The sequence below is a fragment of the Gigantopelta aegis genome, chromosome 9 (assembly GCF_016097555.1).
Source record: "Gigantopelta aegis isolate Gae_Host chromosome 9, Gae_host_genome, whole genome shotgun sequence".
Lineage (NCBI taxonomy): Eukaryota > Metazoa > Mollusca > Gastropoda > Neomphalida > Peltospiridae > Gigantopelta > Gigantopelta aegis.
This window is the reverse complement of record NC_054707.1, coordinates 81,843,159-81,869,714: the sequence shown is the minus strand read 5'-3', so window position 1 is coordinate 81,869,714 and position 26,556 is coordinate 81,843,159. Positions and strand designations below refer to the sequence as shown.

Sequence of the window (26,556 nt, the reverse complement as noted above, 5' to 3'; positions counted from 1 at the left end):
CTGAGATATTTCCAGTTTTCCTCTATCCAGCACCACGTTCGAGTCCCTGTCTCTTCCAATACAAGTTATTTTTCTCTCATGGCCATTCATGCCACACCCTTTCTATTCTTCATTACCATTTTCCCTATAGATTTATGGTCTCTTCACAAATGGTGATATTTTCAGATAGAGAGCCACGGTGATGGCTCCCAACGTATACATGCTCATATACTAATATATATATATATAAATATATATATATATACATACATACATACATCTACATCTACATCTACATCTACATCTACATCTACATCTACATCTACATCTACATAAATACATACATCTACATATATACATACATATATATATATATAGTGATGCATTCATGCATCATAGTTAACTTGGATGCAATAAAAGCTAATTTTATTTTAATTTGGAAAAATAATTTCATGTAATGATCAATATTTTAAATAAATATTAAATTAACTGTTGGAAAAAAGTTATATTTTTTTAAGGTAGATAAAATTAAAAGTTAATGGTTAGTTAAAACCTTGCATTAAATTTAATGCCTATAGGGTTAAAAATAGTGTATCAGTTGTGTTTTCCTTTCCAGAACGTGGTATGCATTTGTGTCTATTAATATTGTGCTGTAATTTTATCATGGCCTATTTTTATTAATAGTTTGATATTACTGAAAAATCAATGCAGTAAGGTTAGGTACAAGTATTTGTAGTATTTATAAAATATTAACCTGACCTGAAGTAATCCTTGTAAACCGAAAGGGAGGAAATGTGTTTCTAGGTACATGGATTTCAAACTGAAACAAAAGCCAACCTTGCATTAACCGTAATGCCTTTGCACCTAAGACAATGCATTGAATGCATCCTGGTTTTCCGTATACCGCATGCATCTGTATCCATTAATCTATTTTAATTCTATTACAGCCCATTTATTAATAGTTTCATATGACTGCATCATATACATGTATTATGTTGCAGTCCATAAAATATCTTCATCAATATTTCCTTCGTTTGGTAGTACATTTTCATTAGGGCTGTTCTGTAATTGATTATATGTCAGAGTAGGAGGCAGGGGGAGGTGGAGGTGAAATGCATTTTTTAGTAAATCTGCCACCTACAGAATATAGTTTTATTTAAACCAAATATACTTGTACCGAGAATAAAGCTGCAAGAGGGTGTTTTTTGGGGGGGTTTAACGATACCTCTAGAGCACATTGATTTATTAATCATTGGCTATTGGATGTCAGAGATTTGACAATTTTGACATTTAGTCTTAGAGAGAAACCTGCTACATTTTTCCATTAGTAGCAAGGGATCTTTTAAATGCACCATCCCACACACAGGATAGCACATACCGCATCCTTTGATATACCAGTCGTGGTGCACTAGCTGGGACAGGAACTAGCCCAGTGGGCCTACTGAAGGGGATCGATCATAGACTGACCACACAGACGAGTGCTTTCCCACAGGGTTACGTCCTGCCCCCAAAATGCTGCAAGGTATGAAATAATTATTATGATGCTTCCTGCCTCCCCCCATGTAATGAATGTGGAACATCTCCTCCCCCGTGTAATGAATGTGGAACATCTCCCCCCATGTAATGAATGTGGAACAGCTCCTCCCCTCATGTAATGAATGTGGAACAGCTCCCGCCATGTAATGAATGTGGAACAGCTCCCCCATATAATGAATGTGGAACAGCTCCTCCCCCCATGTAATGAATGTGGAACAGCTCCTCCCCCCATGTAATGAATGTGGAACAGCTCCTCCCCCCATGTAATGAATGTGGAACAGCTCCTCCCCCCATGTAATGAATGTGGAACAGCTCCTCCCCCCATGTAATGAATGTGGAACAGCTCCTCCCCCCATGTAATGAATGTGGAACAGCTCCTCCCCCAATGTAATGAATGTGGAACAGCTCCTCCCCCATATAATGAATGTGGAACAGCTCCTCCCCCCATGTAATGAATGTGGAACAGCTCCCCTATATAATGAATGTGGAACAGCTCCTCCCCCATGTAATGAATGTGGAACAGCTCCTCCCCCCATGTAATGAATGTGGAACAGCTCCCCTATATAATGAATGTGGAACAGCTCCCCTATATAATTAATGTGGAACAGCTCCTCCCCCATGTAATGAATGTGGAACAGCTCCTCCCCATATAATGAATGTGGAACAGCTTCTCCCCCGTGTAATGAATGTGGAACAGCTCCTCCCCCATGTAATGAATGTGGAACAGCTCCTGCGCCATGTAATGAATGTGGAACATCTCTTCTCCCCATGTAATGAATGTGGAACAGCTCCTCCCCCATGTAATGAATGTGGAACAGCTCCTCCCCATGTAATGAATGTGGAACAGCTCCTCCCCATGTAATGAATGTGGAACAGCTCCTCCCCCATGTAATGAATGTGGAACAGCTCCTCCCCCATGTAATGAATGTGGAACATCTCTTCTCCCCATGTAATGAATGTGGAACATCTCTTCTCCCCATGTAATGAATGTGGAACAGCTCCTCCATGTAATGAATGTGGAACAGCTCCTCCCCATGGAATGAATTTGGAACAGCTCCTCCCCAATGTAATGAATGTGGAACAGCTCCTCCCCCATGTAATGAATTTGGAACAGCTCCTCCCCAATGTAATGAATGTGGAACAGCTCCTCCCCATGTAATGAATGTGGAACAGCTCCTCCCCCATGTAATGAATGTGGAACAGCTCCTCCCCATGTAATGAATGTGGAACAGCTCCTCCCCCATGTAATGAATGTGGAACAGCTCCTCCCCATGTAATGAATGTGGAACAGCTCCTCCCCATGTAATGAATGTGGAACAGCTCCTCCCCATGTAATGAATGTGGAACAGCTCCTCCCCCATGTAATGAATGTGGAACAGCTCCTCCCCATGTAATGAATGTGGAACAGCTCCTCCCCCATGTAATGAATGTGGAACAGCTCCTCCCCATGTAATGAATGTGGAACAGCTCCTCCCCATGTAATGAATGTGGAACAGCTCCTCCCCCATGTAATGAATGTGGAACAGCTCCTCCCCCATGTAATGAATGTGGAACATCTCTTCTCCCCATGTAATGAATGTGGAACATCTCTTCTCCCCATGTAATGAATGTGGAACAGCTCCTCCTCCATGTAATGAATGTGGAACAGCTCCTCCCCCATGTAATGAATTTGGAACAGCTCCTCCCCAATGTAATGAATGTGGAACAGCTCCTCCCCATGTAATGAATGTGGAACAGCTCCTCCCCCATGTAATGAATGTGGAACAGCTCCCCTATATAATGAATGTGGAACATCTCTTCTCCCCATGTAATGAATGTGGAACAGCTCCTCCCCCATGTAATGAATGTGGAACAGCTCCTCCCCCATGTAATAAATGTGGAACAGCTCCCCTATATAATGAATGTGGAACAGCTCCTCCCCCATGTAATGCATGTGGAACATCTCTTCTCCCCATGTAATGAATGTGGAACAGCTCCTCGCCCATGTAATGAATGTGGAACAGCTTCCCCATGTAATGAATGTGGAACAGCTTCCCCCATGTAATGAATGTGGAACAGCTCCTCGCCCATGTAATGAATGTGGAACAGCTCCCCTACATAATGAATGTGGAACAGCTTCCCCCATGTAATGAATGTGGAACAGCTCTTCTCCCCATGTAATGAATGTGGAACAGCTCCTCCCCCCATGTAATGAATGTGGAACAGCTCCTCCCCCCCATGTAATGAATGTGGAACAGCTCCCCTATATAATAAATGTGGAACAGCTTCTCCCCCGTGTAATGAATGTGGAACAGCTCCTCCCCATGTAATGAATGTGGAACAGCTCCTCGCCCATGTAATGAATGTGGAACAGCTCCCCTATATAATGAATGTGGAACAGCTCCTCCCCCATGTAATGCATGTGGAACATCTCTTCTCCCCATGTAATGAATGTGGAACAGCTCCTCGCCCATGTAATGAATGTGGAACAGCTCCTCCCCATGTAATGAATGTGGAACAGCTCCTCCCCATGTAATGAATGTGGAACAGCTCCTCCCCCATGTAATGAATGTGGAACAGCTCCTCCCCCATGTAATGAATGTGGAACATCTCTTCTCCCCATGTAATGAATGTGGAACATCTCTTCTCCCCATGTAATGAATGTGGAACAGCTCCTCCTCCATGTAATGAATGTGGAACAGCTCCTCCCCCATGTAATGAATTTGGAACAGCTCCTCCCCAATGTAATGAATGTGGAACAGCTCCTCCCCATGTAATGAATGTGGAACAGCTCCTCCCCCATGTAATGAATGTGGAACAGCTCCCCTATATAATGAATGTGGAACATCTCTTCTCCCCATGTAATGAATGTGGAACAGCTCCTCCCCCATGTAATGAATGTGGAACAGCTCCTCCCCCATGTAATAAATGTGGAACAGCTCCCCTATATAATGAATGTGGAACAGCTCCTCCCCCATGTAATGCATGTGGAACATCTCTTCTCCCCATGTAATGAATGTGGAACAGCTCCTCGCCCATGTAATGAATGTGGAACAGCTTCCCCCATGTAATGAATGTGGAACAGCTTCCCCCATGTAATGAATGTGGAACAGCTCCTCGCCCATGTAATGAATGTGGAACAGCTCCCCTACATAATAAATGTGGAACAGCTTCCCCCATGTAATGAATGTGGAACAGCTCTTCTCCCCATGTAATGAATGTGGAACAGCTCCTCCCCCCATGTAATGAATGTGGAACAGCTCCTCCCCCCATGTAATGAATGTGGAACAGCTCCCCTATATAATAAATGTGGAACAGCTTCTCCCCCGTGTAATGAATGTGGAACAGCTCCTCCCCATGTAATGAATGTGGAACAGCTCCTCGCCCATGTAATGAATGTGGAACAGCTCCTCCCCCATGTAATGAATGTGAAACAGCTCCTCCCCCATGTAATGAATGTGGAACAGCTCCTCCCCCATGTAATGAATGTGGAACAGCTCCTCCCCATGTAATGAATGTGGAACAGCTCCTCCCCCATGTAATGAATGTGGAACAGCTCCTCCCCCATGTAATGAATGTGGAACATCTCTTCTCCCCATGTAATGAATGTGGAACATCTCTTCTCCCCATGTAATGAATGTCGAACAGCTCCTCCCCATTAATAAATGTGGAACAGCTCCTCCCCCCATGTAATGAATGTGGAACAGCTCCTCCCCCATGTAATGAATGTGGAACATCTCTTCTCCCCATGTAATGAATGTGAAACAGCTCCTCCCCCATGTAATGAATGTGGAACAGCTCCTCCCCCCATGTAATGAATGTGGAACAGCTCCTCCCCCATGTAATGAATGTGGAACATCTCTTCTCCCCATGTAATGAATGTGGAACAGCTCCTCCCCCATGTAATGAATGTGGAACAGCTCCTCCCCATGTAATGAATGTGGAACAGCTCCTCCCCATATAATGAATGTGGAACAGCTCCTCTCCCATGTAATGAATGTGGAACAGCTCCTCCCCCATGTAATGAATGTGGAACAGCTCCTCCCCCATATAATGAATGTGGAACAGCTCCTACCCCAAGTAATGAATGTGGAACAGCTCCTCCCCCATGTAATGAATGTGGAACAGCTCCTCCCCCCATGTAATGAATGTGGAACAGCTCCTACCTGAGTGTTCAGTGCTTTTCTACACAGCCAGTGAGTTCATTACTGGCCGTTTCATCACATTCCTAATCAATACGCGTTTGGCTGGGTATACCCGGGTATACACTGTAGATCTCATCTTGCTGGGTTTGTCATTAGAACCGCGTTCAATAATTCACATTGTTCCCCGCTTTGATCTGTCGTGATCGGGAATTTCAAAGAAGCTGCACACAGATAAAACCTGATTTTGGCTCATAAAAAGTCATATTTTCGGATTAGAAAGTATTTATCACACAGGTTTCAAGTATATGGCCATCGAGGGAGCGTTCCCGAGAGATGGCGCATCGTCAGGGTTTATGGCACAATCCTGGTCATTTTGGTGGTGCCAACATTAGAGATATTATTACAAATCACTCAGTGTAAACCGGAGTTAATTCATAGGTTTTCGTGTGTTATGTGGTTGCTATGGTAATAAAAGTGGCAATAGAAACAGCACAATACCAAAAGGAAAATGGGGGGAAGAAAGGAATATTTGTTTAACAGCAGCACCTTATACATTGTAGCACTTTTTAAAAACTATAGCTACATGTTTTTGGTGTCTAACATATGTTTATTAAAACACTTGGTACAAAGATAGGAAACCTACTGTCACCACACAGGCTATTCTTTCCAAAAGGCAGCAAGGGATCTTTTATACCTTCCCAATGGCCTCAGTGGGGTCGTGGTCAAGCCATCGGACATAAGACTGGTATGTACAGGGTTCGCAGCCCGGTACTGGCTCCCACCCAGAGCGAGTTTTAACGACTCAGTGGGTAGGTGTATGACCACTACATCTTCTTCTCTCTTACTAACCACTAACAACTAACCCACTGTCCTGGACAGACATCCCAGATAACTGAGGTATATGCCCAGGACAGCATGCTTGAACCATAATTGGATATAAGCACAAAAATAAATTGAAATTGAAATAAAATGAATACACCTTCCCATAAACAGGACAGACATGTGATTAGGATGGAAAAAAAATCAAATGTCCATTAAGGGCAATCAACATTGTGATCCTACACATTTGAGCAAGCACTCTTACCACCGAACCATACCCCACTGGAATACACTTGATAGATTTCTGTGTGCTTGGTTTTAATAATACATGTACATGTAGTCAATATTTTACCTCATTTCCAATTCAGAACTGTTATTATTTTTGTTAAAGTTTTTTTTTTTTAATAACACAACTAGAGCACATTGATATATTAATGATCAGCTATTGGATGTCAAACATTTGGTAATTTGTGATGTATAGTCTTAGAGAGGAAACCCACTACATTTTTTTCCATTAGCAGCAAGGGATCTTTTATATGCACTTTTCCATTTATTAAATTGTTAAGCTACATATACCTCCATTATTATAAAATTACTCTGTGTATTATAATTGAATATCACTGAACCACAGAGTGGGCAGGAATCTTAAGATGATAATAAATCTTACGGTGATAATAAATATTAAGGTAATTAGGAATCTTATGGTGATCAGGAATCTTATGGTGATCAGGAATCTTAAGGTGATCAGGAATCTTAATGGTGAATAGGAATCTTATGGTGATGAGGAATCTTATGGTGATGAGGAATCTTATGGTGATCAGAAATCTAAGGTGAATAGGAATCTTAAGGTGATCGGGAATCTTAAGGTGATTGGGAATCTTAAGGTGATTGGGAATCTTATGGTGATGAGGAATCTTATGGTGATGAGGAATCTTATGGTGATCAGAAATCTAAGGTGATCAGAAATCTAAGGTGAATAGGAATCTTAAGGTGATCGGGAATCTTAAGGTGATCGGGAATCTTATGGTGATTGGGAATCTTAAGGTGATCAGGAATCTTTTGGTGATCAGGAATCTTATGGTGGTTAGAAATCTTATGGTAATTAGGAATCTTAAGGTGTTACGGTGATCAGGAATCTTAATGTGATCAAGAATCTTACAGTGATTATGAATCTTAAGGTGATCAGGAATCTTAAGGTGATTAGGAATCTTATGGTGGTCAGGAATCTTAGTGATTATAAATCTTAAGGTGATCAGAAATCGTAAGGTGATCAGGAATCTTACGGTGATCAGGAATCTTATGGTGATCAGGAATCTTATAGTGGTCAGGAATCTTAAGGTGATCAGAAATCTTATGGTGATCAGGAATCTTATGGTGGTCAAGAATCTTAAGGTGATCAGGAATCTTATGGTGATTAGGAATCTTACGGTGATTAGGAATCTTACGGTGCATAGGAATCTTATTGTAAATGGGAATCTTAAGGTGATCAAGAATCTTAAGATGATCAGGAATCTTATGGTAATTGGGAATCTTAAGGTGATCAAGAATCTTAAGGTAAATGGGAATCTTAAGGTGATCAAGAATCTTAAGGTGATCAGGAATCTTAAGGTGAATTTACTTTTTACGGTTATTTCACAGCGGCTGGCCACATACGTTATGCATTTCACATATCCAGCGTGAATGCTCTTGTTGGAAACCGTTTACATTAATTTATGTAGTCTCACTGCATGCACACACCACATCCAGTATTAATAAGTCCTTAACCTGATCACAAATGTTGAAAAATAACCAATAAAAATAAGAAATAAGAAAAAATGTATTCTGTTTTCTTTAAAATTAAATGTACAACATTCATAGTTATATTAAAAAACAAACAAAAAACAAATGTTATAGACATTGCAAACATTTTTTATTCATGAGTATGTACTGTAAATATATTTACAAAAATTCAGCATGAGTTGTGATAGTTTTAAAAGAAAACAAAAACCAAGTGCAGTAGAATGATGAAATAATCAATTTGTATGTCTCAAATATTTAATACTTAAATCATCGTAGTATATATTGTAGATGAGAGAGAGAGAGAGAGAGAGAGAGAGAGAGAGAGAGAGAGAGAGAGAGAGAGAGAGAGAGAGAGAGAGAGAGAGAGAGAGAGAGAGACAGACAGACAGACAGACAGACACACACAGAGAAAGAGTAAGAGAGAAAGAGAGACAGAGAGACAGACAGAGATAGAGACAAAGATAGACATAGAGAGACAGAGATAGAAAAACAGACGGAGAGAAAGAGGAGAGAACAAAAACCCACCCAACCCATCGCCATTTTACAGACAAAACAACACAGCCTATTGCCATTTTTCATCCTTAATGGCTACAAATTGATTACTTTGTAACTACTGTCAACATCATGTATGTTAATGAAAGAAAAGATTATCTGAAAAGGTGTGGTAATATAATGTAGAAACAAGTTGAGAAACGTTTTTGAGTACAATTCATGTATCTCATGGTGCGCTGTGTCATGATGTTAATTTCACTAAAACTGCATTTGAATGTGACCTAAATGTTCATTGTACATTGTAAAGTGGATCTTATCCCTAGTAAAAATAATTGAAGAATGGCATTAATTGGGAGGGTGGCAGGAATACTAACAAAAGTTAATGCTAAAATAAAATATATACTTGATGTTCGAGCTTTAAAAGATGTGATGAAATAAAGGGTTTGTCTCAACTATTTAATAGTTAGAACAAGTAATAATACAATTTACATCTCAAATTAACTAATTTGTGGATTAATCTACTTATATTTACATATATACCCCCAAAATAAGGTAATTTTCCAAAGAAAGATAAATAAATGACAAACAAATCTTTTTAAAATGATGTGGAAATAATAGTAATGTCTACATAAACAAAATTAAAGGGTGAAACATATAGTGAAACCCATCAAAATTGGACTCATTTCATTTTAACTTATTTTCGTGCTTATATTCAATTAAATTTCAAGCACACTGTCCTGGGCACACACCTCAGCTATCTGGGCTGTCTGTCTAGGACAGTGGGTTAGTTGTTAGTTGGTTAGTTGTCAGTGAGAGAGAAGAGGGTGCAGTGGCCTTACACCTACCCATTAAGCCCTTAAGAACTCACTCTGGGTTGGAGCAGGTACTGGGCTACGAACACTGTACCTACCAGCCTGTAGTCCGATGGCTTATCCACTGCGCCACCGAGGCCAGTATCACAGTATCAATCATTATGGTTCCATTAATTGTTTTGAATATCACCAAAGCTGATTACTCAGCTAAGTTGTGTGTAGTCATTGTAACAGGTAAACGTAGTTGATGTTTTTGGTGACAAGTAACAATGAATCAATTAGCAGCTTGGTTTACATGTCAGTTTTAAGAATGTCAGGCCATCCTGTGAAACACCATTGTATTGATTGCCATAAATGCACCATCTTATTTTTAACTGGTCTTGTAATTAACAGTTTTGTCACTTTTTAAAAGAAAAAACATAATAATAAAGAATTAAAACCTCAGGAGACGGAAAGCTCCCTAAAACAGGACTTTTTACTTGGCCATATGAGTGTCCAGTTTAAAGGGGTTTCACTGTATGACAGCAATGGGTCTTCTTTTCCATTTGCATCTGATTCAGTATAAATCTGTCAAGTGAATAAAAATGAATTTTGATATCCTGCCAATTCACATAGCTTTATTTTGTATCGTGTACAATTATGCAACAGTTTTACACATATTTAAATTCAGGAACAACACTTTTTTGTTCAAATACAATAGTAATAAAAAGTAATAAACAGATTTCATATCATTTCTGAAATTTTAAGCAAATTGATGAAAAAAAATGGTGGTGATTTATTAACCAATAATTTTACTACAAGGTGTCATGTATTGTATACTAGTGGAAAAAAGTAACTGTGTAACCTAAAAAATCGGATGAAAATAAAACCGCTCAATATTTTAGCCTGATGTTTTGTACATGTTACCAGTGAACGCACCGCCACACAATAGCTGGGTCAATGCCGTATTTGCATGTGCAGTTTTGCTTCTGGGACATGAACATGTTTTTCCCATTTTTTTCTCCCAACATGTTACTTTTCAAGTTTTTGTCGACTTTTCAACTGTCGGGTCATTGCATGCCAACCGGGGGTACAGAAAAGCAGGTTATTTCTGTTGAAAATTGTAGCAGAGCAATGCCCAGGCTAAACGAAAATGACCGCCTTCGCGCAATTGGCATGATCCAGGCTGGTATGCGCCATAGCGCTGTCGCTACGCAATTTGGTGTACACATAAACAGTATTGAGGCTTTGTGGAGACGTTATCAACATGTTGGTAATGTCAGAGACCAACAACGTGCAGGCCGTCCACGTGTGACGTCACGACAGCAGGACAACCACATCAGACTCGTGCACCTCAGGAATCGATTCCAAACACGGCAAGTCTGACAGCGCGGACCATTCCTGGATTGCGTGCCATTAATCCCAGAACTGTACGGAATCGATTACGTGAACATGGTATCCGTCCGCAACGCCCGGCTGTCCGTTCAGTTTTGCTAAGACGTCATCGTGTAGCACGTTTGGCTTGGTGTAGAAGACACTTGCACTTTAATCGCCGTGACTGGGCGGGCATACTGTTTACGGACGAGTCCAGGTTTCACTTGGACAGCAGTGACGGCCGTTCAAGAGTGTATCGTCGTGTTGGAGAACGTTTTAGTGACGCCTGTGTTGTGGAGCGATGTGCATTTGGCAGAGGCAGTGTCATGGTTTGGGGTGGCATCACGTCAACTGGATGAACACCTCTTGTGGTCATCGATGGCAATTTGAACGCTGTACGCTACCGTGATGACATTATTCAGGCTCACGTCATCCCATTTGTGCAAGGACAGCAACGTCACATCACGCTTCAGCATGACAATGCTAGACCTCACGTCGCCCGGGTGGTAATGGATTTTCTAGCACAGCAGAACATCGATGTGTTGCAGTGGCCTGCGGTCTCATCCGATCTTGCACCAATCGAGCACGTCTGGGATGAGATGCAACGTCGTGTACGTGCACTGCCTAACCAGCCGCTGACGTTGAGAGCGCTTGGTCAGACGTTAGTACAGATCTGGAACGGCATTCCCCAGGCATTCTTCAACAATTTGGTAGGCTCTGTGAGGCGACGGTGCCTGGCCTGCATCGACGCAAATGGTGGCCATACGCGCTATTAACTTTGTGAACTGTTTTTTTACCCCCCATGTCTTTCATCCCCAATACCGATGAAATGACGGATGCTGTGACATTTTAAATGAATTGACGTTTTGCTTAATTGCCTAATAAATAATGCTATATGATCATTTTATCGTTTTATGTCTTGAAATTATGTTTTTATCAACATGATAACCATACACAGTTACTTTTTTCCACTAGTATACATGTGTAGATATTCAGCTTTCAAAGGTTCTTCTCCAGACAAACAATGGTACATTTATAAGTATATATATACAGTATACACAAACTGGTGTATTTACATTGTCATATGTACAGACCTATGTACAGGATAGTCACCGTTATCAGTGCTAGTTTCACATATAAATAGCCATTTAGATGATGCTGCTTCAAACTCTCCCGTTTCCATTCACTCGTATTTCATTCACATCAATATCATTCACACGTGCATTACATCATCCACAACACACGTAATAGTGATATAAAATATTTATACATTGTGTGGCACATTTTGAGGCAAAAAAGGCATCCGACAAATGAATATGTGTATACACGTGATTACAGTCATCAACTCTACATTGAAATACGTGACAGTCTGTGGGAAAACATGGGTAAAGCGGCCAGTAGGAGGTTATGCATAATGTCATTTTAAATAATTAACACAATAAATAGTCCATTTTTTAAACTTAAGTAAATAATAAAAAACACCCAGTGGGCTGAATTTACGACATCTGTTTGTCTTAAACGCATGTGTTTAAGCATTATAAATGTATGTAGTTAAACGCATGTAAGACATAAACAGGTGTTTAAGCATTATAAATGTATGTAGTTAAACGCATGTAAGACATAAACAGGTGTTTAAGCATTATAAATGTATAGTTAAACGCATGTAAGACATAAACAGGTGTTTAAGCATTATAAATGTATGTAGTTAAACGCATGTAAGACATAAACAGGTGTTTAAGCATTGTAAATGTATGTAGTTACACATGTCTAAGTGAAAAAATGGGCTTTGTAAATTAGGATCAATATCTGTATTTTCTTGTTGCAAAAGATATAAGAACTATGAATATTCTGAAAGATGTGAAACATTTTTGTATTGTAGTTGTAATCTATAATTAGTGACCCACTATCACTAACACAAAAGTGAAAATAATATTATTACTTTTATTACTGAAGGCATAACAAAATCCTTTGGCCTGTATCTTTACAACATGATACACTTGTAAAATATTTGTAATATTTTGGTAAAATTAAAGATTTTAGTTCTACTTGGCATGGTTTTCTCAAAGACTGTCACATATTCGTAATTAAAGAGAAAAATATTAATTAAATGCAACAATATTAGAACTATAATTACATGTACTAACAATGTAGTAGAAAGAGGTGTGGATTTTCTTTGCTTTTTGGCTTAAAATATTTTTTGACAAAGTAGATTGAATTTAATCTGAAATGCTGAAGAATTATGTTATAGATTTCAACTTTTCAAAGATCATTTAATTTAATTTAAATGGGTTTCACATCCATGAATTTAATTGTTCAAATTTATTATTGTATAAATGAGAAAAAGAAAAATTACCAAGTAGTAATTAATTAATATCCATGGACAGTTCAGTAATCAGCCTTAAAGGTAAAACGTGTAATAGTGTTTGTATAGCATTTCTGCTAGCAGTAGCTAGTGCCAATTTACCTATCAGCTCAGTTAGTAAAATGATGGACTCACACACAGTGGGTTAATGGTTCAAATCCTCTTGTTGGAAGTTGAGCTACATGTTATACAAACACTACTACATGTGTGTATAAAATAAAAAAACTATTAGCATATTAACAAATATTTGTAAATGTAGTTGAATTTTTATTTATTACTACAGGGAGGTAAAATTAATTGTTAGCACTTGTTGTGATATGTAATAAAGGGAGCGTATTCCCCCGTGAGTGTATAATACAAATTATTTACATGGTACAAACCAACAAGAGAAATGTGCACCAACTCTGTTGGCTGTCAGTGTTAAAGCTTGCATGTTACATATACATGTAATATATTGGACAATACGGTCAGTGATATAGACATCCTTGTCCTTATTCAGTGTTTTATTATCATTATTAAAGTAGCATTTTATCATTATGTTATATATATATCAATTTTATGTTTTTATTATTATTATTTTTTAAGTACATTTTTTAAGTACATGTAGTATATATATATGCACACTTCATTTGTATTCTATATTATTTTGTAAAATAGATGTTCAAGATTTTATTACAATTTTTGTTTTATTTTGTTTTTATTAGAAGATGATCAAGTACATATGGTATCATTTTAAGTTTTGTCATATTTTTATAATTATTTATAATTAAAATTTTGAAAAGGATAGATCAGCATTTTGTTCTGTCATATTTAAATTATTATTAAATTATTAACTTTTTGAAAAGGACAAGAGATTCTATATAGCTGACATAAACAAGATTGTGTTAAGGCAAACCCTTAAAGGTGCTGTCATACAGAGTAACATACAATAAGAAATAACCATCCAATACTGAATTAAAACTTCGACTAAACATAGTCATCAAACTGGACTCTGATGCCAGTTACACGTGTACTTCTGATATTCAAACTGTCATTGGGTAAGATACATTCGAAAATTAGTATGAAACAATTAAAATGTTCCAATATATTTTACTTAAGTCGACCATTTTAAGCTGCTAGAACTGTGAGAAGCTAGTAATTTACAACATTCTGTAGTTAAGAAGCATTTATGGAATTTTTTTTAAAATAAAATAAAATTCAAGAAAGAAAAGACAGCTATATTATTAAAGAAAAGATAGCTTTTGCATATATTTTCCACTCTGCCTTGTGCAGAGATACAATTTTGATCAAGAAATACAGTTTTGTCATTCAAATTTAATGAATTAATAACACTTTAATAGGCTGTAAAGCACGCTAAAAACTCATCACAAAAACTGCAAAAATATTTCTACTGGATATACAAATGTATCATCTATCACCCTATAATGCTGTACCATACCACACAAAAAAATACACTGTTGGAAAATGTTTCAGTAAAATGTTTGGAAAATGTTTCTGTAAAATAAATCATGCTTAGATATATATGATCAGATATGAAAAACCTTCACAAATTTCCAGATTTTAGTACAAACCTAAACCTGTTTCTATGCTTGTTCTTTGAAAACAGTTCACAATAATTTTCAAAGATTTGGCAAAGAGTTCCAGATATCTCAGAACATTTCCTCCATCCCTGTCAAATGCATTCATCATGTTATAGTTTCACTTTTAACTTCCAAAAGAAAACAAGCTGGTTGTTCTTGGTGATGAAGCTGGTGCTTGAAACTCACACTGTATGACAGCACCATTAGAGCAAACACTGATATCACAAATGGATCAACAAATGATAATCATCATAAATATATAATTTGTTTGTTTTTAATATGTATGTGATACTTGAAAACATCTTTTCATTTTATCCTAGGATAATCCTGAGACAGAGTCTGTTGTTGTCAGATGTAAAACGTTCAAATCGGACTGCATTGATAAAACCACACACACTGTCATTAAAAGTAAAACTACGTCTGTAGAAAGTCTCTTGTTTGACGAGGAATTGTCCTCGATCACTATGATGTTGTTGTTGTCGGGTGACTGCGTGGTTCTGATGACCGGCCGTGTTGGGGGTTGGGGTCGCGTCAGTTTCGGGGGTCTGGTGGGCACGGGGCAGAGCATGTTGTCGGCATTCCGTAACCAGATGTGAAGTCCGAAAACGCGAAACTCCGGGTTGAACATGCAAGCTGGCAGCTGCTTCGTCTGGAATGTGAACTGAAAGGAGAGGGTTAAATGTTCTTTTATTGAGAACGCCTTCAGAGGAATACCTACATGCATCACACCTGCTAGTATTAGTACACATGTAGTATAAACAAAATATTATTGGAAAAATCCTTTTGGGGGCATTCTTGTACCAAACATTTACAAGTACATAAAAAATCTTGGCAGTAAACATTATTTACATGAAATTATAGCATAAGCTTATAAATGAAATATGACAGTAGTCTTTTTTTTTCTTCTTTTTTTGCCCGGTATACATACAGAGTTACAGACATACTGTTATATAAAAATTGAAGGTATAAATCATTAGTATTAATTTCTAGCATTATATTAACAGTTTATCTACTTTGGGGCTGCACTGAATTTATAAATGTTTTAAATTTTGAAAAAGAAAACTGATAAAACCATCAATCCAGTCTACAAAAATCATCTTGGAAAGTGAGCGATTTATAATGCCAAACCCAATTCATTTAAATCTATATGCAGATTGTTAAATTATATTACCAGCATGCTTAAAACTCAGTAATATAAATATATATTGGAAGTAAAATCCAAATCTATCTTCATGTATGTTTCTCAGTTTATGCATTTAATGAAAACACTTACAGGATAGTAGGGAGGGCTGAGTTTGAACCACTTGAGTTCGTCATTGTTGTACTTATAAGTAGGGGGCGTTCCTTGGAAGAGCCACCCAAATGCACCCAGTTGTCCTTGTGAGTTGTACATGAGGAATACAGGGTACAGCTTCTCGCATGGTTGTCTTGGAGTCAGGTTTTTAAAGTAGTGAAGACCTGCAGTGTAGAAAATAGTATTGGTCACAAAAGTAAAATGGCGGTATTATATGATTGTCTTATCCCAGACTTCATCAAACCCTTTCATAGTTGGAATAATCTTAGAGGTTTTACTGCAATCCTGATTTTAATAACAGGATCACAAAAGTAACTTTATTATATTATTGTATATTATTGGCACTGATGTGAATTATTATGACTTTTTTTTATCAGTTTAAATGTTACAGTTTATTTCTTTTCTCACTAAATGAGTTTATCATTTTCATTGTAAATACATATTTATTATAGGCACTGATCTTATGATTATTGTGATTATTGTGATTTCTTTGTATCAACGTAAAATGTTAGTCTATTTCTTTTCTCACCGAATCAGTTTATGGTTGTAGGCAAGATATTTAATTCCTGGGGAATTCTTGAGCAAAGCATAAAAATACACACCACCGAAACTAGGTATTAGTGCCTTTAATAAATATACAATCATAAATGAACAGTAACATTACTGTATGACCTGTGTACAATGTAACTGGTTGCTATGATACTAGAATCGTCAGATGAAACTTTTACACATTTTTGGTATACAGCTTCTGGGGAATTCTTGAGCAAAATATAAAACATCCACACCTCAGAAACTAGGGTTAGTGCCTTTAATAAATATACAATCATAAATGAACAGTAACATTACTGTATGACCTGTGTACAATGTAACTGGTTGCTATGATACTAGAATCGTCAGATGAAACTTTTACACATTTTTGGTATACAGCTTCTGGGGAATTCTTGAGCAAAATATAAAACATCCACACCTCAGAAACTAGGGTTAGTGCCTTTAACAAATATACAATCATAAATGAACAGTAACATTACTGTATGACCTGTGTACAATGTAACTGGTTGCTGCAATACTAGAGGGTCTAGTAAGTTGGCAAACTTGTGCCCAGTCCATTTGTTGTTTATGCAATAAAATATGTTTCAATAAAAAAAAAAATGATGAGATGAATTTTCTTACCCATTTTTGGTATACAGCTGCCCTGTTTCCACTGGGAGGACAGCCGCCTTGACTCGAGAGGGATTCTCTCGTACTGTTTCTCCACGTTGTACCCCATCTGTATGAAGAGGCCTTTCCCTGGGTGCACGTTATATGCGTACGGACTGCAGATCAGACTCGGGTGCTTGAAATATGCTACAACAATAATACAAAAAAAGAATGATTGCTTTATACAGGATTTTTTCCTCTCGTTTCATCCTGTGAAAATGGACATTAAGTTTTGTTAATCTGCAATCCTGAAACACACACACATCGTATAAAGTTACAACAGAGTGAAACAAGAGTCTGTTCACGTTGAAATGGGGAAACACCCTTAAAAAGTAGACAGAGCTCATCTACAAAACCCTTACTTCTCAGATGTACGTACATTTTTGAAAATACGGAAAAAAAATTCGCTGTATTAAAAATACCAGGATGACCACAAACATTTTGGATGTATGGAAATGGATAATCTAAATGGTAAAATGTAAGTAATGTTTGATTTGAGTTGTTAAAAATGGCTCTAATGGTGAAAAATACACTACATAGTGTTTAAAAACTAAGGTCTGTTACTTTAAAAGCACGTTTGTATAGTGGAAAAACCAAAAGATTCTGACACACTGAACTAATTTTCTAATGGCTGTGAGGTTTGCAGCTAATAATAGTCTTGTAATATAAATACAGCTCCTAATATAGTTAACCAATATCTTATCGTAAATGTCGTCATTTGTCTTTTTAATGCATTGATTTTCTTTGTACGGTTATAATTTTCTTGTGTTCTGCATCTCTGGACTGAGGCCATAATATACATATTCCCTGTACACTGAAGTGCTTGTTAGCTTAATGCATGAGAAGATCTCTTTATACTAATTTAAAAGGAGTAACCTGTGTGGTAGCAAAAAGTTAAATTGTGTTTTTTGTTTAATGACACCACTAGACCACATTGATTTATTAAGCATCGGCTATTGGATGTCAAACATTGGGTCACTAGACCACATTGATTTATTAAGCATCGGCTATTGGATGTCAAACATTGGGTCACTAGACCACATTGATTTATTAAGCATCGGCTATTGGATGTCAAACATTTGGTCACTAGACCAAATTGATTTATTAATAATCAGCTATTGGATGTCAAACATTGGGTCACTAGACCACATTGATTTATTAATAATCAGCTATTGGATGTCAAACATTGGGTCACTAGACCACATTGATTTATTAATAATCAGCTATTGGATGTCAAACATTGGGTCACTAGACCACATTGATTTATTAATAATCAGCTATTGGATGTCAAACATTGGGTCACTAGACCACATTGATTTATTAATAATCAGCTATTGGATGTCAAACATTGGGTCACTAGACCACATTGATTTATTAATCATCGGCTATTGGATGTCAAACATTGGGTCACTAGACCACATTGATTTATTAAGCATCGGCTATTGGATGTCAAACATTGGGTCACTAGACCACATTGATTTATTAATCATTAGCTATTGGATGTCAAACATTGGGTCACTAGACCACATTGATTTATTAAGCATCGGCTATTGGATGTCAAACATTTGGTCACTAGACCACATTGATTTATTAATCATTAGCTATTGGATGTCAAACATTGGGTCACTAGACCACATTGATTTATTAAGCATCGGCTATTGGATGTCAAACATTGGGTCACTAGACCACATTGATTTATTAATAATCGGCTATTGGATGTCAAACATTGGGTCACTAGACCACATTGATTTATTAAGCATCGGCTATTGGATGTCAAACATTGGGTCACTAGACCACATTGATTTATTAATCATTAGCTATTGGATGTCAAACATTGGGTCACTAGACCACATTGATTTATTAAGCATCGGCTATTGGATGTCAAACATTGGGTCACTAGACCACATTGATTTATTAAGCATCGGCTATTGGATGTCAAACATTGGGTCACTAGACCACATTGATTTATTAAGCATCGGCTATTGGATGTCAAACATTTGGTCACTAGACCACATTGATTTATTAATAATCAGCTATTGGATGTCAAACATTGGGTCACTAGACCACATTGATTTATTAATAATCAGCTATTGGATGTCAAACATTGGGTCACTAGACCACATTGATTTATTAATCATTAGCTATTGGATGTCAAACATTGGGTCACTAGACCACATTGATTTATTAAGCATCGGCTATTGGATGTCAAACATTGGGTCACTAGACCACATTGATTTATTAATCATTAGCTATTGGATGTAAACATTGGGTCACTAGACCACATTGATTTATTAAGCATCGGCTATTGGATGTCAAACATTGGGTCACTAGACCACATTGATTTATTAAGCATCGGCTATTGGATGTCAAACATTGGGTCACTAGACCACATTGATTTATTAAGCATCGGCTATTGGATGTCAAACATTTGGTAATTTTGACATCACATCCACTACACTTTTACATTAATAGCAAGATATTTTTTATATGCACCATCCCACAGACAGGACATCACATACCCTTAAAAAGTAGACAAAGCTTGTCTACAAAACCATTACTTCTCAGATATACGTGTATTTTTGAAAACATGAAAAATGCATTTTGCTGTATTAAAATCACCAGGATGACCAGATATACCAGTCGTGGTGCAATGACTGGAACAGGAAATATCACAGTGGGCCCACCGATGGGAATCGATCCCAGACTGACCACGCATCAAGCTAGCACTTTACCGCTGGGCTATGTCTTACTCCTGTGTGAGGTCAGTGCATATGATTACTGTTCAACTCTGCTGATTCTGTTGATATGAGGTTGATCATCACGTCATGTATTTTACATTAGTTTCTTACCTAATAGCCAATGTATTTTTCATGCTGGGGTGTTGTTAAACATTCTTTCATTCAAAATGTTTTTGACACTTAAAGGGGCTCTATTTAATTCTGGGGAATTCTTAAGAAAAACATAAAATTCCACACCTCATAATGGCCAAAATAATGTATTAATTTTTGTTGTAAGATTGAATAATTGTACCTTGAACTACATTCTAATTAAAGGGACACACCCTAGTTTTGAAACACTGAACTGAAATCATACTTTACTTGGATTTTATGGTTTAGATTTATCAATTTCCGTACATTCGCAGTGTTTTCTCTCATCCTGGTGTTTTTAATATCACAAAATGTATTTCTCATATTTTTTTAAACGCACTTGTGTCTGAAAAGTAACGGCTATGGATTTATGGTTTTAAGTCTATTTTTAGAGAGTATTTCACCATTTCAAAGTCACACACTCATGTTTCACTCAATTGTAACTTTATCCAAATGTGTTACAGGTTTGTAGTTTACTAATAGAATTTTTTTTATTGAAAAATCTATAAAGTAAAGTTGAATGCCCAGTGTCCCAATTATTGCAGACATCTTTTGTCCGCATAATTCTTTGACAGTAAAGAACTTTTGTGTTTACTTTCTACCTTTACCTTCTTGTAGTATTCTTCATATTGTCACATTAAATTTACAAAGATTATGTCTGAGAACGATTAATCTATTGTTATTTATTACGAATAAATGAGAAAATATGAAATATTGAAATGCAATGTTCTTGTGTATGTATAATGTATGGCATTTGCAACTAATAATATATCTTTAACATTGATGACATAAAATAAGAAAATGGAGTGGAATTAAACAAATAGTGGGGGGGGGGGGAGGGTTCATCCCATAATTAAAGTTACATAGAGAATAACTAGTTAATGATGTAGGATATCTGCTTTATCCTTTGAAGGTAAGAATGGGAAATTCTACAAGTATCTGCAAACGAAATTTCTCATTTGGCCTGGACAGGATAGAGCATGTATCCAACGTCATTAATTAGTTATTATCTTTATCCTGCAGACTATAAGAATTAAGGGGAAAAAGCTTTAATTTCTGTTATTTCAACCACATTGTACGATGACCTAAAGGTCAAATGAGTGATTTTGTAATGTAGGCTGTGTGTGATGTTATATGAGTGACGTCAAAAGTCATATCCTGCTAGTAACAGATATCACTTTGCTTTACGCGTCATCATATTCTGTCAATAGAGACGGTGGTTGCACGATAAAATGTATTGTTTGTTGTCCATCATAGTAGTGTGGACAACCAGTATTTTCAACAAAATATTAACAACAAAGAAATATGTTTTGCTCTGATCCACTCTGAAGAAGAAAATAATTGATTTAAAAATTGTATTAACAGCTACAATGTTTGCATCATCAGACCATAATTCATATCAGAAGTCAGAACAAAAACACTCATTTAGCAAACAGTTTTGTCGATGGGGGAAATCTTGCAGATAAATGTTGACAATGTCATCAATGCTTTTGACTGTTTCTTGAAACAACCAAATATTACTTGCGTGTCGCTGTGACAGGTGGTGTAAGAAACTGGGTCTGTCTGAGAAACAAATATTACTGCTAATGGCTACTTGTTTTCTTTAATTCCCCGCAAATCTAAAGGGAAATGATTTATTTTTTCTTCCGTTGCTATGACTTCGGATAATGTTTTTTTTTGTTTGTTCAGATATGTTGTGACATTATGCTTGACAGTTGTTAATGATGATATGAGAAGTAGAAGTAGGAAGTCTTATAAAAAAAAAAAAACTTAAATCTTTTCTCTTTTTTTTTCACATAATAATGAGAGCTTAATAAGTAACCTATATACTTTTTTCAAAATTATCTTATGTTACGGGTTTTGGAAAATGAAATGTTGCTTCCATGAACTATACGGGGCGGGGCGTAGCCCAGTGGTAAAGCATTCTCTTGATGCGCGGTCAGTCTAGGATCGATCCCCATCGGTGGACCCATTGGGCTATTTCTCGTTCCAGCCAGTGCTCCACAACTGGTGTAACAAAGGCCGTGGTATATACTATTCTGTTTGTGGGATGGTGCATATAAAAGATCCCTTGCTGCTAATCGAAAAAGAGTAGCCCATGACAGCGGGTTTCCTCTCTCAATATCTGTGTGGTCCGTAACCATATGTCTGATGCCATATAACCCTAAATAAAATGTGTTGAGTGCATCGTTGAATAAGCATTTCCTTCCTTCCATGAACTATATGAGTGGAAAAAATAATGGGATTTTTTTTTTTTTAAAGTACATGTCTGTATAAATATATATACATAAATATATATACTGTAGATCCAGAAATTAAAGTACATATCTGTATAAATATATATACTGTAGATCCAGAAATTAACGTGTCCCTAAATTAATGCGAGCGACGGTGCGAAGACTAAAATGAGACATGAACTTAATGCGAGTGGTGTCCCTTAGAAATATTACTTTCCTAACAACACACTTGCAATTTGTTCTAGATTAGGCTCTTTTTAACCTTAGATTGACTGGACTATTATAAATATATTAGAATTGTAATCTTTTTTTGTTTTGTTTTAATAATGTGGGACACATAGGCAAAACATAAAAATAAATGAATCCTATTGTTAATGCAAATAACATGATCTCACATTTTTCGCATTAATTTTATAATTTTAATTCTTGATCTACAATATACACTGGTAAAGTACACATTCGGTGTTCACATTCAGGACAATGTCCAGTTTACTCTTTACAGTTATATTAAACACCTTGAGATCTGACAACATAATGGTGTGTGTGTACTAGTATAGTGACCTGGAATTTTTTTTTTTTTTTTTAATTTGGAATATTTTTATTAGTTGGTTGGGCTAGGCAAATATGTTTGTTTTGGGGTTTTTTTTTGGGTTTTTTAATGTTTACCATAATAGTATAATATCTGACTCATAACTGTACATACAATGGTGGAAAAACCCCACGATGCACTGTTATTAAATGTACCTACTTCTCCCCTTGTTGGCATGTCTATCAAGTACATTGTATGTTTTTGATATGTCTAACAAGTATAGCATAGTGTTGATAAGTCTGTCAAGTACACGAGAACAATGTGAGCCTGTAACAGCATCTTTGATGTTGGGCTTGTTTACATGGAAGCGACTGCATGTTGTCTTTCATATTAAACACTTTGATGAAGCCAGCAGAAGGCAAAAGGTATCTGTCTAGGAGACAAAAGACTTTCTTTCACTGCGGGACTGCAGGAAATAATCAGAATAGATCTGTTGACTGATATGGCTGCCATTTGTTCTCATTTTTTCTTTCTTTTTTGCAAGGGATTTAAGTGCAGAGAAATTGGTTTTCACACGTAACTTCAGAAAAAAAACATGTTTATCTTTGCTATTAAAAAATATGAGGGTTTTCGTTTGCAAGGTTTTGAAAATTGTTGTACATTTGGTTAAATTAATATATTATATTACTTAAAATACAAAATGCATATAATGTATTATTTCTGAAAATACTTTAATAATATGTATTAAAAATGAACCATGATTTATTTTTATTTTTATTTGATACTTATTATTCAAGTCACCTCCCATTAAATAAAGTCCTAATAATTTAAGAGTGACATTAAATTTTATTCCTGACCATACTGTAAGCATCTTTAATGGAGAAACCATCAAAGCGAAGACCGTCTTCCTTTTCTCATTGACTTTGTGTTACCAGCATTGCATACAAATTGTCACATATCTCTTTGTATGGTCTGTGCATATAGTCTTCAGTCACGAATATCAGCAGGACTCTAGACCTAGCTCGGCCCGAACTCTTGTCACCTACCTGTTATTATGTACATTTGGACACCTCTGAAGTTGGTCTCAGTGCTCAGTAAGATTGGGGGGATGACATCAGCGGGTGGAAGTTTTATCGTCTCATTGCGGGAATTGAATCCGATCATGTTACTAGGAATCTGTGAAAGAAAAGAAAGAAAAATGAAGAGAAAAGTGAATAAATCAAGATATCTGTTGTCAGAGACAGTATTTCTTGAACATCCTTTTTCTTTCTTACGATTTGTCTGATATATGTTAGACATGTGAAGCCAATAAAGGATCATATTTCTCACACCACTCTCTTTGATTATCGTTATTGGCAATATTTCTCTCGGTGACACTTTTAGCACATGATATCGCCTCACTGTATTACGTTTCCAACCGTTACCCTTCAATTTGCAGCCATCCTGTTAGATTTTTGTTGCAATATAAATTAAAGGATCATTGTTATTTTGAGTTTAAAGTTTGTTTTGTTTAACGACACCACTAGATCACATTGATTTATTAATCATCGGCTATTGGATGTCAACCATTTTGTAATTTTGACATATAGTCTTATAGAGGAAACCTGCTACATTTTTTCCATTGGTAGCAAGGAATTTTTTATATATATAATTAACCTGACAATCATGTGTCTGTGACCCGTAAGTCGGCTACAAGTGCAATGACTGTAAATAACTTTGTGTCGAAAAAGATGTTAAAATTTGCTTAAAAAATGTTTTTTTTAGGATATGTAAGAAATAGAATAATACATTTGTGTCTGTTAGATACCATTTATCTCACAACTCATTGTTTAAATAGAATAATACATTTGTGTCTGTTAGATACCATTTATCTTACAACTCGTTGTTTAAATAGAATAATACATTTGTGTCTGTTAGATATCATTTATCTCACAACTCGTTGTTTAAATAGAATAATACATTTGTGTCCGTTAGATATCATTTATCTCACAACTCGATGTTTAAATAGAATAATACATTTGTGTCCGTTAGATATCATTTATCTCACAACTCGTTTAAATAGAATAATACATTTGTGTCCGTTAGATATCATTTATCTCACAACTCGTTGTTTAAATAGAATAATACATTTGTGTCCGTTAGATACCATTTATCTCACAACTCGTTGTTTAAAAACATATCAAACTCGCTTTTGCTCATTAGATACATTTTAAAACAACTCGTTGTGACATAAATGGTATCTAATGGCCACTCATGTATTATTCTCTATATAAACAACTCGTTGTGACATAAATGGTATCTAATGGCCACTCATGTAGTATTCTCCACATAAACAACTCGTTGTGACATAAATGGTATCTAATGGCCACTCATGTAGTATTCTCCACATAAACAACTCGTTGTGACATAAATGGTATCTAATGGCCACTCATGTAGTATTCTCCACATAAACAACTCGTTGTGACATAAATGGTATCTAATGGCCACTAATGTATTATTCTCCACATAAACAACTCGTTGTGACATAAATGGTATCTAATGGCCACTCATGTAGTATTCTCCACATAAACAACTCGTTGTGACATAAATGGTATCTAATGGCCACTCATGTAGTATTCTCCACATAAACAACTCGTTGTGACATAAATGGTATCTAATGGCCACTCATGTAGTATTCTCCATATAAACAACTCGTTGTGACATAAATGGTATCTAATGGCCACTCATGTAGTATTCTCCACATAAACAACTCGTTGTGACATAAATGGTATCTAATGGCCACTAATGTATTATTCTCCACATAAACAACTCGTTGTGACATAAATGGTATCTAATGGCCACTCATGTAGTATTCTCCACATAAACAACTCGTTGTGACATAAATGGTATCTAATTGCCACTCATGTAGTATTCTCCATATAAACAACTCGTTGTGACATAAATGGTATCTAATGGCCACTCATGTAGTATTCTCCACATAAACAACTCGTTGTGACATAAATGGTATCTAATGGCCACTCATGTAGTATTCTCCACATAAACAACTCGTTGTGACATAAATGGTATCTAATGGCCACTCATGTATTATTCTCTATTTAACAAATGGGAGACATAAATGGGGCCACTCATGTAGTATTCTCCACATAAACAACTCGTTGTGACATAAATGGTATCTAATGGCCACTCATGTAGTATTCTCCATATAAACAACTCGTTGTGACATAAATGGTATTAATGGCCACTCATGTAGTATTTTATATATCATTTACATGGCCACTCATGTATTATTCTCTATTTAACAAATGGGAGACATATGTCTTTATTAATATACTGCATACATGGATTGTTGTTTTTTAAATTTGGTGGGGTGGATTAACATCTTTATATAAGCAAGTGATAATTATTGGCCATTTTGTTGTAATTTTATATCATTTACATTGTACACGAACCATGCTAATGATGGTAAGACAACATGGTATCAGTTACGACGACAACCTGCCTGGAAACAATAGGAACATGAAGAGAACAAGAGAGCATCATTCTAGAAATACGTCAGTAAATACCCAACTCATTGCACTTCCTCTCACAGAGTAGAG

At 36.5% G+C, this 26,556-nt stretch overlaps 2 protein-coding genes across 2 annotated transcripts in view; one reads left to right on the top strand and one right to left on the bottom strand.

The window, feature by feature from the left end:
- Positions 1-26,556, top strand: part of LOC121381786 (cysteine--tRNA ligase, cytoplasmic-like) — a 270,786-nt gene that overhangs the window by 9,562 nt on the left and 234,668 nt on the right. The window lies entirely within an intron of this gene.
- LOC121380738 lies at positions 13,946-24,391 on the bottom strand. Its single transcript, XM_041509696.1, has 4 exons — positions 24,007-24,391; positions 17,301-17,474; positions 16,110-16,294; positions 13,946-15,497 (listed from the first exon to the last, which is right to left on the bottom strand). The coding sequence occupies exons 1-4, from the start codon at positions 24,278-24,280 to the stop codon at positions 15,153-15,155; spliced, it is 978 nt and encodes a 325-aa protein (XP_041365630.1). The 5' UTR covers positions 24,281-24,391; the 3' UTR covers positions 13,946-15,152.